Source organism: Patiria miniata, unplaced genomic scaffold, assembly GCF_015706575.1.
Source record: "Patiria miniata isolate m_02_andy unplaced genomic scaffold, ASM1570657v1 HiC_scaffold_1, whole genome shotgun sequence".
In the NCBI taxonomy this organism is placed as follows: domain Eukaryota; kingdom Metazoa; phylum Echinodermata; class Asteroidea; order Valvatida; family Asterinidae; genus Patiria; species Patiria miniata.
This window is the reverse complement of record NW_024037047.1, coordinates 18,741,829-18,759,963: the sequence shown is the minus strand read 5'-3', so window position 1 is coordinate 18,759,963 and position 18,135 is coordinate 18,741,829. Positions and strand designations below refer to the sequence as shown.

At 37.8% G+C, this 18,135-nt stretch overlaps 2 protein-coding genes across 2 annotated transcripts; one reads left to right on the top strand and one right to left on the bottom strand.

Moving 5' to 3' along the window:
- Positions 1-574: 574 nt before the first annotated feature.
- LOC119724572 (low-density lipoprotein receptor-related protein 4-like) lies at positions 575-8,970 on the top strand (the record flags this gene model as incomplete). Its single annotated transcript, XM_038195681.1, is given in 9 exon segments — positions 575-755; positions 1,275-1,493; positions 3,045-3,288; positions 3,628-3,769; positions 4,393-4,512; positions 5,275-5,455; positions 7,058-7,240; positions 7,485-7,611; positions 8,311-8,970. Coding segments are annotated over 9 exon segments (1,514 nt in total), but the record flags the coding sequence as incomplete, so codon positions are not given.
- Positions 8,971-13,337: 4,367 nt separating this feature from the next.
- On the bottom strand, positions 13,338-17,981 carry LOC119724563. The gene is made up of 3 exons (XM_038195669.1): positions 17,729-17,981; positions 16,389-16,532; positions 13,338-15,971 (listed from the first exon to the last, which is right to left on the bottom strand). The coding sequence occupies exons 1-3, from the start codon at positions 17,775-17,777 to the stop codon at positions 15,778-15,780; spliced, it is 387 nt and encodes a 128-aa protein (XP_038051597.1). The 5' UTR covers positions 17,778-17,981; the 3' UTR covers positions 13,338-15,777.
- Between the last annotated feature and the right edge of the window lie 154 nt (positions 17,982-18,135).

Here is an 18,135-nt window from a genome sequence, read left to right as displayed (position 1 = left end):
AAATTTCTTGACACGTTTTTGTCCATGATTTTGCTCATTTTCCCAAAAATGAAACTCAGGATTCCTAAAAAGTTAGCCCTTGCACTGTAACATGTCAGTCTGAAGAAATGTTCAATTTTAGAGGTGTTAGGATCACTCCTGATAATCCCTTTTGAAAACTGTCCTCTTCTGTTGAGTTGAGTCAGTGCACAATGGCAGGTTTTGTAAAAAGCTGAAGAAATGAGGCTTTTTTGGATGTGAGGCACGTAGGTGGAGCTCTATAAGATTAATGACCAGGAATTGCAATAATATCCAGCATCATGTGGGCTCAACATTGGCAATTGTGAAATCTGTAGTCAGCGTCTAAGTTTCAAAAGGCATTGAGCAAGTCACATTTCCATTTTCCATATCTTAGTTTTAGAGGTGGGAGGACAACTCCTGATCCGTTCTTTGAGGAGAACCCTATGGAATTGGGTTTGGATTTTAAAAATCCAAGTGTTGGATTCGAACTTCGGCCACATAGGTTGATGGCAAAGATAGTGCTCCTGTGCCGATTTGACTCCTAACTTGACAGTGGTTTTTTTTTTCCATCAAGTTCCATCGACGTTCCTACTGTTTGCCACGAGAAACACCCTGCGTCGTATCTCCATGGATACAGACGACCATCTTGACGTCATTTTGCCGATCCAGGAAGACATAGAGAACGCTGTGACGTTGGACTTTGACAGTGTTGAGTGCAAGATTTACTACACTGATGTATACCTCAACGTCATCAGGTAAAGTCGGGTTATTTATAACGCTCTAAAAAGTGGGAATCTGATGGATACTGGAAAAATGGGTTCAAACCACAGATCTTGCGATCCATTGTTCATTCCACTATCCACTAGGCCACTGTGGCAGCTCGACGAAAGCCGTTCTTTGAAATGCTTTAATGTACATGCATGAATGATCGATAGCAATAGTGTGACGTCATTGTTATTTTTTTATGAATAAACATCGAACTAGCTGAATTATCATGATCCATTTACGATGTGTACTGCAGATAAAAACATCGCAGACCGGATCATTTGTGCGCAAAGTAACATCCCTCTCTCAGAGGGTTGCAGATGCCCAATATCGAAATAAAATAGTTTTTTGTTTGTTAAAACAAAACATACAAATTGAAAATTAGTCATGAGAATAAGAAATCCATTTTTTGAAGAAACCCTGAAGAATGTTGGCAGCTCTGCGCAGTGTTAGGTTTAGGAGTTGGCAATTCATTTTTTTAATTGTAATTATATTTTTCTAATTTCCAGGCGAGTAAATTATGATGGCAGTGAAGGAGAGACCATCATCTCAACCAGCCTAGGAACCACGGAGGGATTAGCCGTGGATTGGATCGGACGGAATCTATACTGGACGGACACCGGCAGGGATAAGATTGAAGTCTCACGACTGGACGGCTCCTCGCGTAAAGTCATCGTGGATACCAACCTAGACGAGCCTAGAGCTATCGTCATCTATCCCAGAAAAGGGTAAGGTTGGGGTTCTGATTTATTGGTTTTCATTTTTTTTTAATTTAGTGATATATTTTTTTGAAGAACAATCAGATATAGGGTCTTGCTTGGATTCAAGGTTGTTTGGTTGATAAGGAAATAAATTAGGAGTACATTTAAAGCTACAGTCCATCATTTGTAATTTGTGCATTTTGTTCGTTTGAAGCAACAAAAGAGTTCAAAATCTAATGAAGGATACTGAGCAACTAACCTGATGAAGTTTCAGCTAAGCTTCAGCTGTACATTCCGAGAAAAACAGCATTCTAAGATCTCAATTTCAAATCCAAATTTACTGAATCATGTTTGGAATTGTTTTGAATTGCAGCTATATGCGACGTCGCGCACTGATCCGACGAATTATAACAACCGCGCGCGCGTGTGCGTCGTTCCAATACTTGTGCGCGCTGCGCTGAATAACAAAACGAACTACTAATTTAAATTTTCCTACGGTGCTTCTTAAGAATCACCGTTGGAAATGCCTTCTTTCGTTGATTACTTCAAAATGACAGCTTGCCAGAAAGAATAATTTCACAGGGAGTTTAGTCCCCTTACTATCTTTCAACCAAGTATGTTTTTCAACAATAATTACGCCAGTTACTTTTCGGATGGCTGCAAATGATGGACTATACCTTTAAGTCCCGTAAGAGCCAAGTCACTCGAGGCAATTCTTAAGGGCAACTTGGAGACAACCAAATAGACGACAAGCTAAAGGAACCCTCACGATGATCAAATACATTTTTCCAATAGTTTGTGGAAATTCCTTAAAGGGACACTGCGTCCTGAAATAGCCAAGTTGGGCTACAAAACGCGCTTTGAACGAAATGATGTTAATCGGAACATTTAAAAGTAGGATTTAAATATCTACACAACTATACTTTAAAAACTGGGCGTTTTTGTGTTATTCCTGTATTATGCGTGCGAAAACGACTTTTGGGGTCCAGTTTTGCAACCCAAAAAAGCTGTTTGGGTGCTAGTTTTGATTTCATCTGTAAAGTGTTCGCCTTTTGCGGACGTGTAAGAAATCACATTTCGCGAGCACCGATGCTGTATATCATACATTGACTGAAAAGTGAAAATGACAGGATAAGCGTATTCGTACTCCGTCATATCTGATGTAAACAACCAGGGTTTTTTTTTCCGTCTTTTCTCGGGAACGGTAAGACATTAGGTTGGTTTCCTTTCAACCAGATGTTTGAAATAGGCTAAGTAAACAATCCAAAACATGAAATTTTCAGGGATTTCAGGACCTAGTGCCCCTTTTTAAGCATTACAGGGAATTCAATTGTGTCTGTTGCTTTCCTCTTGGAGACTGCCCAGAACAAGCTGCCAGTATTATGACTCGTGTCGTGGCCCGCAAGCCCTGAAGTATACTGAGTATACAGTGTTTTGAAAAATAACATTGGTGTAATATTAAAATATCCTAGACACAAAGTATTCCGTCACACAGCAGAATATTTCAGAGATCTCCCACGGAACATTCCAAAATTCTTCTTCTCAGTAAAATTGATATGTGCGTTCATTTATTTTCAGCTACATTTTCTGGACTGACTGGGGCACGTATCCTAAGATTGAGAGAGCTTACTTTGATGGTACGAGCCGTCGGACACTAATCAGTGAGGATTTGAAATGGCCCAACGGTTTAACCATCGATTACGAGACCAAACGACTCTACTGGGCCGATGCTAACTTGGATAAACTTGAGACAGCCGATTTTAATGGGAAATATCGCAGCATCCTGACCAGAAACATGTCGCATCCGTACGGCGTGACGTTGGTATGTACACACTTCAACTTTTTTGAAATGAGACGTTATGACATTGCACTTGGTTTCCTGTATCGTAACCTCAGAATGGGCGGGGTTGGGGTGTGTCGGCTTCAAAGGGTTTAGGGGTGCCCTTTAACGACAAATATACAACATAGATCCTACGTTGCTCTGGGCCCCTTGGTGACCCAGAAACCCGCTGCCGATTATTTCATGAATTTTTCATTTTCTCCAATCTCGCCTCTGATTTCATCACTGGGACCAAAATGTATAACATCACAAATCCGACAATATTTCGCTCGCCCAGTCAATCGCTAACCACTATATGTCCCTCTGTATCTTTCCCCACAGTTCAACACCAGGCTGTACTGGACAGACTGGCACACGTCATCTATAGAGTCCGTCGACAAGACCAACGGACGAGACAAGCGAACGTTGCCGGGCAGTTTCCAAGGAATGAATATCCAGATGGTCTCCCCGCTCAGACAAACAGGTAATTTGAATGACCAAAGAAGGTGGATTTAAGACACGAAAATATGCTCAGCAGGAACGAAAAACACAATGACTTGTTAGTTGTCGGTTCCTTCATTTACCCTAACTCCCTAGCATGATTTACTAGGAACCATACTCATCCTGGCAAATTCCAACACCGGCATTGTAATGGGAAACTGCACACACATATTTCTGACTTCGTTTCTGGAGGTGTGCCAACCAAATGTAAAAGACTGTCAGTTTAGGGGTACTGTACCCATCCTGACAGATTCCAACAAAATATGCTGTTGCGGTTTGATGGGTCGAGTTCTGTTATGGCTATAAATTAATGAAAGGTTTGCGGAAACACCATTCGCGAATAATTTCTCAACTAAGAGAATGGTTCTGAAAAGAACCAGAGGTATAAACTCGACGTTCCGGTCAGTATGCTCTGACCGTCTTCAGGAGCCCCTCTTTGAGGCGGAGTACCAAACTGGCTTATTTGAGTCATATTTGAAGACCTTTCATGTTTTAACAAATGGATGCATTGGTCTTGTTTGCATAAACCATATTTTCTTCAAGGCTTTTCCACCTTGTAACTGGCAGATTTCTTAAAACAATAAATCTACTGGCTTTTTATTTCAGGAACTAACCCCTGTGCCATTGCCAATGGTGGCTGCACCCATCTGTGTCTAGCTCGTCCCCAGGGCTATGTCTGCGCTTGCCCTGATGAGCAGTATCGGGACCATAGAGTCTGCTCGCTCAGTAAGTCTATCTCTGTAATCCAGGGCTGAGCCCAATATACCCAATCTTCAAATATCAGATCATCAAACCAATATCAGAATGGCATTTTTTTATTCAAGTATTCAAAAACTGTGAGCAGTCTGGAGAAGATTATGAAAACTGTGGCTTTATTGTTGTTGAATGCTAGGCTTTTGTTGAAAGCCTTGCAAAGCCTCGAGAGATACTATGAGGAGCTCAAATTTCTTCTTAAATAGGTCGAAATGATAAATGACTTGTGATAAGTTGCGATTGACTTGTGATTACTTGTGATTGATCTGTGATTGACTTTAATTGACTTGTGATTACTTGTGATTACTTGTGATGGATTTGTGATGATTTGTGATTGACTTGTGATGGACTTGTGATGGATTTGTGATGATTTGTGACCGACTTGTGATGACTCGTGATTGATCTGTGATTGACTTTAATTGACTTGTGATAACTTGTGATGGATTTGTGATGACTTGTGATTGACTTTTGACTGATTTATGACTGACTTGTGATGACTTGTTATAACTTGTGATTGAGTTGTGACTGACTTATGATTGACTTGCGATGACTTGTGATTGAGTTGTGATGACTTGTGATGACTTGTGATTGACTTGTGATGACTTGTGATGACTTGTGATAACTTATGATGACTTGTGATGACTTGTGATTGATTTGTGACTGACCCAATTACAACTCTGCTTTTTGTCACGTAACACCCCGCTCAAATATTTGTCTCCTTGTCCCCTACTACAGGACCAGGAGGACCAGACAGCCCCCCTCCTGTCACCATCCGTGGTCCTATCATTCAGACCAACTCCCCCAACGAGCTACCACGATCAACTCGCGGTACAACCAAACCACCACCATTTAGAACAGAACATCCCAACGTCATTCCACCAGCACCAACCACAGAACAGGGCAACGTCATACCAAGGTAAGCAGGGTTGACTGAACTGAGTCCCTGCACCACCAATAAACCGCTCTGCCTGTTCCTCATTGTTGAGCCCCGAAACTACCGGAGCACTCTATGGGTTTATTGATGCATCAATGAATATATACAGTGTAATACAATGTAGTACAATGTAATACAATGTAATACAATGTAACAATGTAATACAATGTAGTACAATGTAATACAATGTAGTACAATGTAGTACAATGTAATACAATGTAACAATGTAGTACAATGTAGTAATTGTAAAATTGTATTACATTGTATTACATTGTATTACGTTGTATAACGTTGTACATACAACGTAATACAATGTAATACAATTTTACAATGTAATACAATGTAGTACAATGTAATACAATGTAATACAACGTAATACAATGTAATACAATGTAGTTCAATGTAATACAATGTAATAATGTAGTACAGGTGTTATAGGTTTTCCTGTGGGCCATCTACAATCCCTTTAACCCTTTCCTTACCATGGATGACTTTTGTCAACGAGAAACTACCCCCCCCCCCACCTTGCTGCTTACCGTAGGTGACTTTAGTCGACCAGGAAACCACACACAGAACACCCTCAACACAGATTTATTCACTGCTTTTCAGCAAGCTGCATGTTGGCATGTTTGGCCTCCCATACATCAACCATATACCAGCTGAAAGAGTGTTTTTTTCGGATAGTTCTAATGGTGTAGTTTAATTCTTCTATGGAAACATGCATTGTCAGCCTGGTTATTACTTGGGTCAATATTGGTCAAGACCCCCATTGGTTTGTACACGGTATGCCAGGAGGTGAGATACAAACATTTTGACCATGGGTGACCTCTTAAATAGTAGGAGGGTTAATCAAAGTGTTACCTTTGCACAATTTAAGAAAATTGCTTGAGAAGTATCCACGAAGAATTTGAGGTATGGAGTGCCATTCAGTCATTTACCAATGTTCCGCTAATGCTTCTTGTCACTGATTGTCGCTTTTACCCCTGCATGGACTTGCAGGGTGCCCCCTACATATCTGACTGCTCTTCACATGCTGTATCGCGCACATTGTATAAGCTTTACACCCGAATGGTGTGCTTGGCAGTTTTTGAGTGACATAACTAATGAAAGGGTCATTTTTATAAACAAATGTGACCTTCTAGACCAATGAAATGACAGTATCCAAGATGCAATACTGCAATCTTAGGTTACATATCAGCTCTCTTCAGGCCAAACATTCACTTAGAAATAATAATAATTTGGGAGGCTTATCATCCTTACTCGCAGCTGGTAGGCTGAATTGCGAAGGACGCGGCTACAACATGGTCGGGCCGCTGACACGTAAAGGCGCCTATGGCTGCCAGCCACATTGACCCATATATGACCACGGAGCACAGCCTGAGATCGAAAGTGTTTGATTTTTCAGGGAGGAAAACCGGAGAAAAACCCTCGTGTCACAGGAGAGAACCAAAGCACAACTCACATGTGATCCACGGCCAGGATTTGAACCGTGGTCACCTTGGTGAGAGGCGAGCGCTTTACGCACATGCCACCCTTAAAATGGATAAGATACCATCAGTTTTTTGGGTTTTTTGGTTTTTGTAGGGGATGTTCTCCTGAAAATGAGCAGCTGGGACTGTGCCAAGGATCAACTTGGCAGCAAGGTAAAGATGACAAACGTCAACTGGCGCCGGAGCCTGGATCCTACGTCTTTGTCATCGTTGGAATTCTACTCCTGATATTCCTCATTTTGCTTCTTGTTGTCTTCGTGGTGTGGAGGAGATACCAGTAAGTATCATGAGTGGTCTGCTCCGACAAACCGAGGGTCAAGTTGCCTGTTGCTTGGGAAGCCAGGTCGGCATAGTGGTGCTTACCTTCCACTTCATATAATTATGAAATTACTAGAAATTTGAAAGTTCAGTCTTTTTATTTTGAAGTTTTTTTTTCTGGTCACATGATCCGCTTTGATCCAATCAGAATTGTTCCAACAAGTGGTATTTACAGATGAGCTGTTTTGTTTTTGTCCATCCAGGAAGAGGCGCGGTTGCCGTAGCGATCCCATCGTGACGTTCTCCAATCCTCGTTTCAACCCCATCACCAACGAGGTTACAATTCTTCCTAAGAGGCAGCCCTGCTCTTGGAATTACTACTCAGAACCGGTAAAGAACAAAATATTTGTCTATGACAGGTTTCCCACACACAATTATGGAAAATTCTCGGAAAATCCTGGAAAATCCTAGAAAATCCTGGAAAATCATGGAAAATCATGGAAAATCATGGAAAATCATGGAAAATCATGGAAAATCATGGAAATTCAAGCTATCATGTTACATGTCATGTCATTGAAAGTTGATACTCCAAGACACAGTCACGGAAAAGTCATGGAATCCTGCATGACCCATGCGTGATGATGCGTAATATTTGGCTATGGCCGTCTTCCAGTTTGCATTCCAGTTTGCTAGACTTCCTCTTTATTTATGTATGCTCTATACTTGTTGCATGTTCAGTGCACCATTGTGATGCCTTTGTGGTGCTCAGTGGTCTTGTGTCAACTGGAAGGCTGAAAGGGAGTGGTGTCCCTTGCCTCAGTGTGATGACTGGCCAGTGTATTGTAACTAGACTCCTAAAATGCAAAACAGTGCTGGAATTGGTCATGAAAAGCCCTAAATTGTCCTGGAAAAGTCATGGAATTCCATTTTAAGATTTCTGTGGGAACTAAGATACTTGCGCTACTAAGACGTTTTAGGTTTCAAGCCCCACCCATGGAGGGAAAATAAAACTTTAGTAATAAACCTAATGATCTTTCCTCATTAGTTCTCTCGTTTCGTTACTTGTATTTTTTTAATTCTACTCACCAGCGGAGTAAGATCCCGCAAGCCAACCTCGTCGTCAAACTGAACAACGAAGAAGTGGCCAAGATGTTACCGCCTCCACCATCCAGTGAGCTGCCCCTCAAGAAAACAACGACAAGCTGAGTTTAGAGGCAAACAAACCATTGAATGTCCCCACTAGCTGCGATGATGTCCAGAATGAGGAGTTTGACGACACTGCAGAGGCTTGTGGGTATTCATACCAGTCGACGACTCACAGTAACGGAACTCTTTGTTAGACCTCTAGCAATTTTTTTTCACACAACCATTGCCTACAAAATGAGGTAAGGAGGTATTTATTTGAAACTTACATGTATACCTTTCTTGGTTTTTGTTGGCCAATCTTGATGTTTGAAATCATGGTGTCGTCACAAGTCGTCACAATTCAACTATAATTCATTCATTAGCTATTGAAGTGACAAGGCATTGCTTTGTCATTGATCATTCCTGAACTTGTGATTGACTTGTGATGACTTGCGATGACTTGTGATCACCTTGTGATGACTTGTGATCGATTTGTGATGACTTGTGATTCGCTTGTGATCAACTTATGGTGACTTGTTATTAACTTAAGTAATGACTTGTGATGACTTGTGATCAGCTTGTGATCAACTTCTGATGACTTGTGATTAACTTAAGTAATGACTTGTGATGATTTATGATCAACTTGTGATCGACTTGTGATGACTTGTGATCAACTTCTAATGACTTGTGATTAACTTAAGTAATGACTTGTGATCGACTTGTGATGACTTGTGATCAGCTTGTGATCAACTTCTGATGACTTGTGATTAACTTAAGTAATGACTTGTGATGATTTATGATCAACTTGTGATCGACTTGTGATGACTTGTGATCAACTTCTAATGACTTGTGATTAACTTAAGTAATGACTTGTGATGATTTATGATCAACTTGTGATCGATTTGTGATGACTTATGATCGTACAAACAAGTTGACTCTTCAGGATATTCATAAGTTTGGAGAAAAAAACTTACCTTTTATTTTATACAACTCGGAATGAGTAGAGGGATGAATCTAACTTGCAACTCTGACATTTTAGTCCTCAGAAAATGAACACTTTCATTTTCTGAAGTAGTGTTTTTCTGATAAACAACTCTTGATGAAGAACTCTTAAAAACTACTTTTTTTGAAAGTTATGAAAGTTACAAGATTTGGGGAAAGAGGAAAACATTTTTTTTTACCATAGCTTCAAATAATGTGTTGCGTCTGTTTGCACCTGTATTCAATTCTAAAATCTGGGTTTTTTTATATCTGCATACTTAAAATTCGTCCTATTCCCCACCCCCTTAAAGTATCCTTATTTTGTACATGTACATATTTATATATATTATTGTTCAACAAGTCTATATACAATATGGTGCAGAATTTTTTATATATATTTTGTAATTATAAGTTAAAGGATTGTCAACAGTGCATTTACTGTTTGATGACATGACTGAAGTTTGTTTTTTTAACCAATCGTTGCTAAGGTTACTTTAGTTTAGGGTTAGACGCTGTGTTTGTATATTATTGAAGTTTAACGAAACTTGCGAGTTGCATGCAATTATTATTTCTCTCGGTACTTTTTGAATATGGAAGGTTGTTTAATGGCCTTGTTGCTTAAATTATGATGGACTAATTACAATGAAGTATTGATTATTGATCAGCTATTGTTATTATTGGTTATTGATTGGTTTGAATTATTGGTTATTGATAATGCAGCGCATGAGTTGTTTTTAACATTGAGTGGCATTATCGATTGCAAGTAATTGACACCAAAACAATACTCAATTTTCATTAATCAATATATCAGCAAATTTTGATCAATCAATATGAATTTTGACTTTTGATATGGATTAGTGAATATCAATTATCAATAAGTCTAATGTGCCTTATCAATTATTGATCATTATTGTTCCGTATTGGACAGCGTATTATCAATTATGTAATTCACAGCATCAGTATTCATGATTATTTCACCGATTAATGATCAAGTTTGATAATTTTTGATAACATAAATTTGAAACTATTTTTTTCCCTGGCACTTTTATACATATAGTCTTTAGACATTCAAATTAAACTTGTATTTGAACCACAAAATTATTTGTCACAAGCGAAACAGATGAAAAACAGTTTTTTTCTTCTTATTATTTAATGGCATTCATTTTGAAAAAAATCAAGTACATGATTTGTGTTAATTAGAAATTTACAGCATATCTGTTCGTTTATTTGTACGCCTTTTGTACTACAATGTATTTATACAATTAAAAGATTTACTTGAAAGAATATATTTTAACAGTTCTTGTATATAGTTCAGTCTAAAAGTACTTTAAGTCATTTTCTTGACTTGTTTTAAAATAGTAAAGCCTTAGGTTGTATAGTGCTGCCAGTGTATGTGTTCATCTGCTAAACATGGATAAATTTGGTTTTGAAATAATTTTGTAATAATTTTTTTCACAAAATAATTTGTACTATTTATACTTGCTGTGGTAGACTCCTGCTCCAGACGTTTTTCACTGACAAGGCATCAGTTTAGTACTTACTGTATCACATGTCCCCATCTGTGTTAAGCAAAGACCTCTGATATGAGGCTAGCAGGGCAGAGAAAAAAAACAAGATATGTGCCCGGGGTGGAATCGAACCCGGGTCACCGTGATAGAAGTGCGAGGAATGAAGGTCATTCAAAAAAAAATTTTTTTTCCTGTCCCTGTTACATCTGACATCTATGATTTTAAAATCCGATGGACTCCCTAACCCTAACCACCCCAGCTCCTTCAAAGTCCCCCCCCCCTCCCCCCCCCCCCCCTGATTTTGATGGATTTTGTGGGACTTGGGCCTAATGGCCTGAAGCAGTGCTAGGGGTATCCGATTGATTTTGCCTAGCTTCCTGTACTGCTATTGTGATAAAAGCCATGTGTCGCAAGTCCATGAATGTCAACCAGTGTGTCAATGGTGGATTCCATTATATCATGTACATTTTTGTATTGGAAGCACAGTGATTGATGGAATTTGATGGACTTGGTCCAGTTCCTACTAAAAGATGCTAGGGAGTTAGGGTTAATGCAGTTGTCCTCCACGAATGATTACAAATGTAAATTACCTTCCCAACAAATTAAAACATTGTTTCACTCTTAATGACACTTGAATGTCTAATTACAAAGTACCAATGTAACAGGGACAGGCAAAATGTCACACTTTGGACCCTGAATTTATAGAACGATCCATATGACAGCTTCAGTTTTTACACAAGGGGGTTTAGTTACTGTAACTGCTCTAAAAACGAAAGAATAAAACAACTTTGAGGTTCATAAAACTAAAGAGCTATTTAAGTTTTGGTCATCTACCAAACACTGCCGTAATTTTTTTTATATCATGGTGCTTAAAGAAACACCTTTGTTAAAATGATTTGTATTCAAATTTCTTGATGAAGTTGTGTGATTGGCCCATTTTAAATTAAGGCCGCCAATATTTTTTTGTGAATACTTTTGTACTTTGGGTGTAGAGTTGATGCCTCTTTGTTCTGTAAATTTTGTAAATATATTATATTGAATTAAACCTCGTCTTGTGGTTTCAGTAACATGGACCCATTGTTTTCAACAATTTGTAACATTATTTCTTTTCTATTTTTAAGGCTCATATTTGTTAGAATTTATATCCTGTCCAATTTATATAACATGGCAACCAAACTTTGGCAAGTTTTGACTGGTATTGGTTTGAAGTACTTAAAAGCAAATTTGGGTTAATTTTTTTTCGAGCATTTACTGATATTTGTAAATGTACTTTTGAAGTTAAGTGAAATTTTATATGTTTTGCTAAATCCTTGAATTCCGAGTTGGCATAAATAGGCCATATCGATCATTTGAAGTACTGTTTTGTCAAATGTTCACTAAAAAAAAGTAAGGCATACTTGCTGCATTTAACATTTCAGTGTTGTTTTGGGGCTTTATTTTTACTATTTTACAGTTTTTTTATTATCTCTTTACTCTATCTTTGGCAGTAGACAATGCACAGATGTTGCTAAATTGTACATAGATTTTTTTTAAACCACAAGATATGCATACACATGTACTAATATTCCCATGAAATAGTACATCAGTGACAAAAACGCAGTCCAGTTAAACGTTTGTTGGTTCTGCTTTTCAAAGGCTGGTAATGAAATTTATGTTCAAACTCCTTGCATTATTTTATTGTATCATAGAAAAAAAACTGGTAACTAGCAAAACTTCCAAGCGATTTGTGTCTATTTTTGACTGGTTCACTGCTGGTGTTTGCTTGGGCGATTATTGACTCCACAAAGAATTGTTGGCATGGCAAATTCTTTCAAATACCAAAACTGAAGCAGTTTCAATGCTCCAGTAAGCATTACTGCATTCCCTTAAAGCTGTAAAATTTGTAGTATCCTGTTTTTTTTGTTCACACAGAGAATTTGTAAATTATTCACAAGGTTAACAATTGTTCCGAAAACTAAACAGGTAAACAGGCTGGATTTTGAGCAGGTGCATACAACTGTACGCTTACATGATATTTTTGAGAGCAATAAAAAATATCTGCAAAAAAGAAATGTCTGGATAGTGTTATTTTTGTGGGTCAGAGTTGACAGCAACATTCCATTTTGAGGGAAGGGGTGTTTGGAATGGCTGTGTTGTTAAATACGTGTAGGAGGATTGGGGTAGGCAGATGAATTTATCAGAATCGGTTTGGAAGAACGGAGAATATTCATTAAGTCATAAGTCATTTTTCTGTGGGATTAAGGAAAAAACTCCTGTCATGGCAAGTGTCATTTGTGTGAATTTTAAAAGAGGTGATTTTTTTTTTATCTTCAACGTTGCAAATGGGAGCCCATCCAGATAATTAGAATATGTGAAGATAATAATATTTATATTTTTTAATGATTTTAAGATATGAAGTATTTTGGCCATCAAAGAAAAAAAGAATGTTCTTCTAATTGAAAGAACAAACACTTTTTTCAAAATACAACTTATAAATATACATAGGACAAAAACAAACTTCACTCCATTAATCGTACATTTTTCCGATGCTTTATTTAAAAGAGTACATTCAAAAGATATAGGAAATAAAAAGACTTAAGGCATTACACTTGACCTGCTCTGTAAAAACAGTCTGATGAGCATTCAAGAAATTGGCAGTTAAAAAATGGCAGATCTGGAATTAATCCAGATTTCTATTGTTTATTGGGTCTGTTCCGTTATTTATTTAGACTATTAAATACCTATTTTGTAAATGTCATATAAAGAAATTTAGAAGACAAACATTAATTTGCCTTTTTGACAACAGCATATTCTTTTCTTTTTTTTAAGCTGTTTTGTTTTTCCAAGGACTTGGATTCCAATGGCCAAAATAAAAAAAATGACAAAATCAACATCCCTAACAGTTAAGTGTCCCCCCCCCCAAAAAAAAATTTCCTTAATGCCTTTTTCACTCCTATGATTAATTTAAATATCAGTTTCGCCGCATCAGACTCAGTTTTTGCAGAGCAGTTCATGCGAGTATTGCAACAGATAATTGGAAGATACGGAATATGGAAATAATATTTGCTAAATTTTAGCCTCTTTTCAACACTTAGGATCACCCAACTTTACTCAGCCCTGCCCCTCCCTACACTACCCTATGTTCCAATGTTTCCCTTATCCTACCCACTCTTTCCATGCTCTCCCCCCCCCCCCCTTTTCCCTTCTCACCCCCCTCTACCCCTCAATCATACCCTGCCCTATACATTTTGCACATTGCCAGACCCAGCTGTTTCCATCCTGTCCCGTCCTATTCTTCCTCATTTCCTTCCTCATTTCACAGTCCGAAATCCTACTTTACTGCTCCTAGAGTTTTTATGATTGTATAGTAGTAACTGTGTTTTGTACATGTACAATGTACATGTTATGATATATTTTGGTCTTGTCATGTTTTGTGTATTTTTTTAATTATTGGATGTACACATATTTTTAATTGTACACTGGGAAATGAAGTTTCATGTAATTTTGAGCATGACAATAAAGAAATCTAATCTAATCTAATCTAATAGCCAATGGAAGGAACAGGTATTCATGTTATCAGCCCACGCTTCCATAGATGGTTTATAGTCCTTAATGTTAGAGCTCTACCTAGCGTGCCTCTCATTTCAAATCAAAATCTTTAGCCTTTTAGCATTTAACAAAAGCTGCCTTTTTGCTTTGACTCCGCTAAACAGAGGAGAGCAGTTTTCAATAGGCATTGCTAGACTTTACAGTCATTCACTTTCATAAAAAACCTCAGTTGTTGGCCCTGTTGTTCCTCTCAGTGGAGTAGTGAGACATTTCTCATGGCGGGGGAGTTTTTCCCAAAAAATGTTAAGCCATGCATGTTCACATACAGCATGCTCTGCGTAAACAAGTCATGGGTCATAGGAAAGGAAGTTTAACCAATTTTGTTCCCAATTTTTTTTCAGCCGTGTCCAAGTACAACATGCCCTATGCAAACCAGTCATGTGTGTAGAGCATTTTGGGTGCATATTTTTCTGGTTTTTCTTTGGGTCGTGGAGAGGGGGTGTTAAAGCCCCTCCCCTCGCTATGCTATTGGTTCTATTGTATTGGCAGTTTTCATTATAAAGAACTGTTTGCACAATTACAAGCTTAACGATTCTGAATATTGTACAAATGATTATGCAGTTTTGTGAAAAGTCTTCAACCTACAAAACAGAGGATCACAATTGTACACAATTTTTTCCCTGTTTTTACACTACTGTGATCAGAGGAGAAAATATAACAGATTACAATGCAGAATAAAAATCTCAATAGAAAAGAATTCAAAATTTAAAGTAAAAACATTATTGATGAGCTACAAGATTTTGCGAAAGACAAATTAGCAACTGGAGCCACAATCCAAATATGGCACTAAATGAATTTGTAGTTCACATTATTTTAGAAAAAGTACAAAAAATTAAGCCACTTAATCACCCAACTAACACTCAACTTGGCAGCCTAAATATATGAAGAGTTTGCTTCCAAAACGTGACACACACCATTCTCTTAGCCTTTTATAATCTCGCTCTTTCCTGGTTACCCAAATTCAGTTTCAAAGGCTAGGGGGTTTTTTTCTTTCTTTTTTTTCTGCACAAAATTTAAGAATACAATGAAGTGAGAATTGTTCTTTTGAAACAGCTGAACTTATTGCTATAAAGTATGCTTTTTTTTCAAATGAATGTAAGGCGTTTTGAAAATAAACTCTTTGTACGCTAAAAATGAGCGACTCTATCAAAACTTTAAGAAGCGGTAAAAGACTCTGCATGGTAAAACTTTCACTTTCTAAAAAGCCATTATAAAATTGTTTAGATATATGCAGTTGAAGCCATAGAAAGTTGTTAAATGTAAAGCCCAAACTTTGGCGAGAACAAGTGCTTATGAATATTTATGATTTAGTGCTTATGCATATTCATGAGTAGTGCTCATGAATACTCATCGTTTAGGAACGTGCAGCAAAGAAGGCTGCAGCTAAGGCCAACGCAACAGCCAGCCAGGTACCCTTGACAGTGAGGGCGTTGTTGCAGGTGTCTGTGCTGCAGCAGATGATGCAGTTGGTTTCGGTGGCGCTGTCACACCTAACAAGAAGCTGTGCTGCGCCGCATGTTGTTGCAGTGCCGCAGTATCGTTTCACGGCTGTCAAGGAAAAAAATACATATCGCATTATCAACATTTGTCCTCCAACTACATTGGCAATTCAATGGTTATTACAAATTTCATGCGATTTCTTTTGAAAACTTCTTATTAATTTATTTAAAAAAAAACATTGATGGATGGCCTTGATCCTTAGCCCTGCCCCCAAGTCCTTTTTCAAATTTGCAAGAAACCAAATAATAGAAAAGTAGAAAAATAATTGCAAGCCTTTTAAAATTAATAGGACGTCCTGCCCACTTTTCTTTTTTACTTTGTGACAAATTACAAGAATATTCTTGAGTAATTGTTTTTAAAAGAATTCCACGATAGGCTTTTTTTTTTTCTTAAAATTATTTTTTCTTTTATTAATTAATTTTTTTTGGGGGGGGAGTATTGTTGGTTATTGATGGGTATACTTACTTCCATCAGAGGCAACTTCTTTGACACATCTAGGCTCAGTCAGAAACCCCAAGACGCTATTAGGGCATGTGGTCTTACTTTCAAAGATGGAGAACACGCCAGATAGTCCGCAGTCATTACAGGAGTAGCAATCCAATGCAGAAGCTTCACAAACAAACAAAGATGTAAAAAAAAATTAAATATCTAAAATGCAATTCAAATTGAGCTTTGAGAATTAGTCACACCATTGACTTTAGATTTGATTCGAAAGTACATGTATATTAAAAGGTAATTGACATCATTTGCACAAAAAAGTATGTGTTTTTGCCAATTTAATAAGGAACAATAAATCTAAAGCAGGTTATTAAAAATAACTTTAAAAATTTCAACTCATGTTATAATTTTTGAGAAAACTTGGAAAGTACATCTTCATTTTTCTCCATTGAAAGTGCAATGGTTTGGTTTATTCCCGTGAAATGATGGTAATTTCTCTTTTCTCGAAAATTACAGCATATAGAGTGCAGTGATTTTACAGGATGGTTGATCCTATCATTTACTTTCAATCAGGTAGGATATTTCATGATAGTTTGGCAGTTTCAATCTGTTGTTTTTTGCACATGGTGTGCATGGTCAAAGACACACCAACGTTTTTGTAATTATGGAAGGGGATTACTAAGTTTCAGAGTTATTTGGGACTTTATACTTTCATTTTGAAATTTTTAATTTTAGGATTTTAATTTTGATTTGGGGGGCAACATTTTTTGAAAAGGGCACTTGCACATCCGTGGTGAAATGTAGACACATTTTTTTCTCACGGATGGGGGCGCTGTTTAAAACGGCACCAGGAACGGCCGATGTCACAAAAAAGGCACAAGTTTACTTCTTTTTTAAAAGGGCACTTGTTCAGAAAAAAAGACAACTTCTTAAAAAAAGGGTACTCTTTACAAAATATTGGGGGGGGGGGGTAAACGCTGGTGAAAAAAGGGTATTGGAATGGAAAAGGGCAGTCTTTAAAAAATACCCCCCTTACCCACCCCCCTGCACCCCGCTGGCTACGCCTATGTTAAATCTGTTTAAATATTTTAGAAACAAGATGCTACAGACATAGCTTGAGTAACTCCAGCTGACATGCTCATATTCATTCACATGTGAATGAATATGAGCATGTCAGCTGGAGTTACTCAAGCTACTACAGACATATATTTCAATTTCATCCTCAGATATATAATTACAATTCTCAGCCACTCCCTATTCCCATATGTACTGCACACTTTTTCGTTTGAGCGCTACAATTAAAGTGCAGTTGCACAGATGTTGAGTCATGGTTGGAGTTTTCACAAAGAAAAACTTAAATGACCTACCTCGTGTTAAAAACACGGCCAGAACAACTGCGAAAAACACCGCCTTCATCTTGACAAATGATCCTCAAAGAGTCTCTGATCAACGGGTGAAATTTAACCTCCCAGGCTGTCAAGAAAATTACTGAGGACTGAGATTTCGAAGTGGGATTGCGTCGTTTTGAAGCTGTGAAAATCGCCAAGAAAATGAAGGACCGTCCGCTATCTATAGCGGCATTCCTTCACAATGAACTTACTTTGGCTGCGTAGCTAGGTCGATTGCTCATCCCGGGAATTTCCGGGAACACTCATTACTTATTCATGAAGACATTTGGATAATTTTCTCAACTATGAATGTGTTTTTTTCTTTTCAAAGTGTACACCGTCATTCATGACATTTGGAATTAAATATTTTACAATGATCTTGTTTT

Bases quoted from the DNA above. Each gene is read 5' to 3' on its own strand.
- LOC119724563 (XM_038195669.1), bottom strand. From the start codon at position 17,777: ATGAAGGCGGTGTTTTTCGCAGTTGTTCTGGCCGTGTTTTTAACACGA. The intron at 16,533-17,728 runs GTAGGTCATTTA...TTGTTTGTGAAG, and splicing joins GGCCGTGTTTTTAACACGAG to CTTCTGCATTGGATTGCTAC. The intron at 15,972-16,388 runs GTAAGTATACCC...TTTCCTTGACAG, and splicing joins AGAAGTTGCCTCTGATGGAA to CCGTGAAACGATACTGCGGC.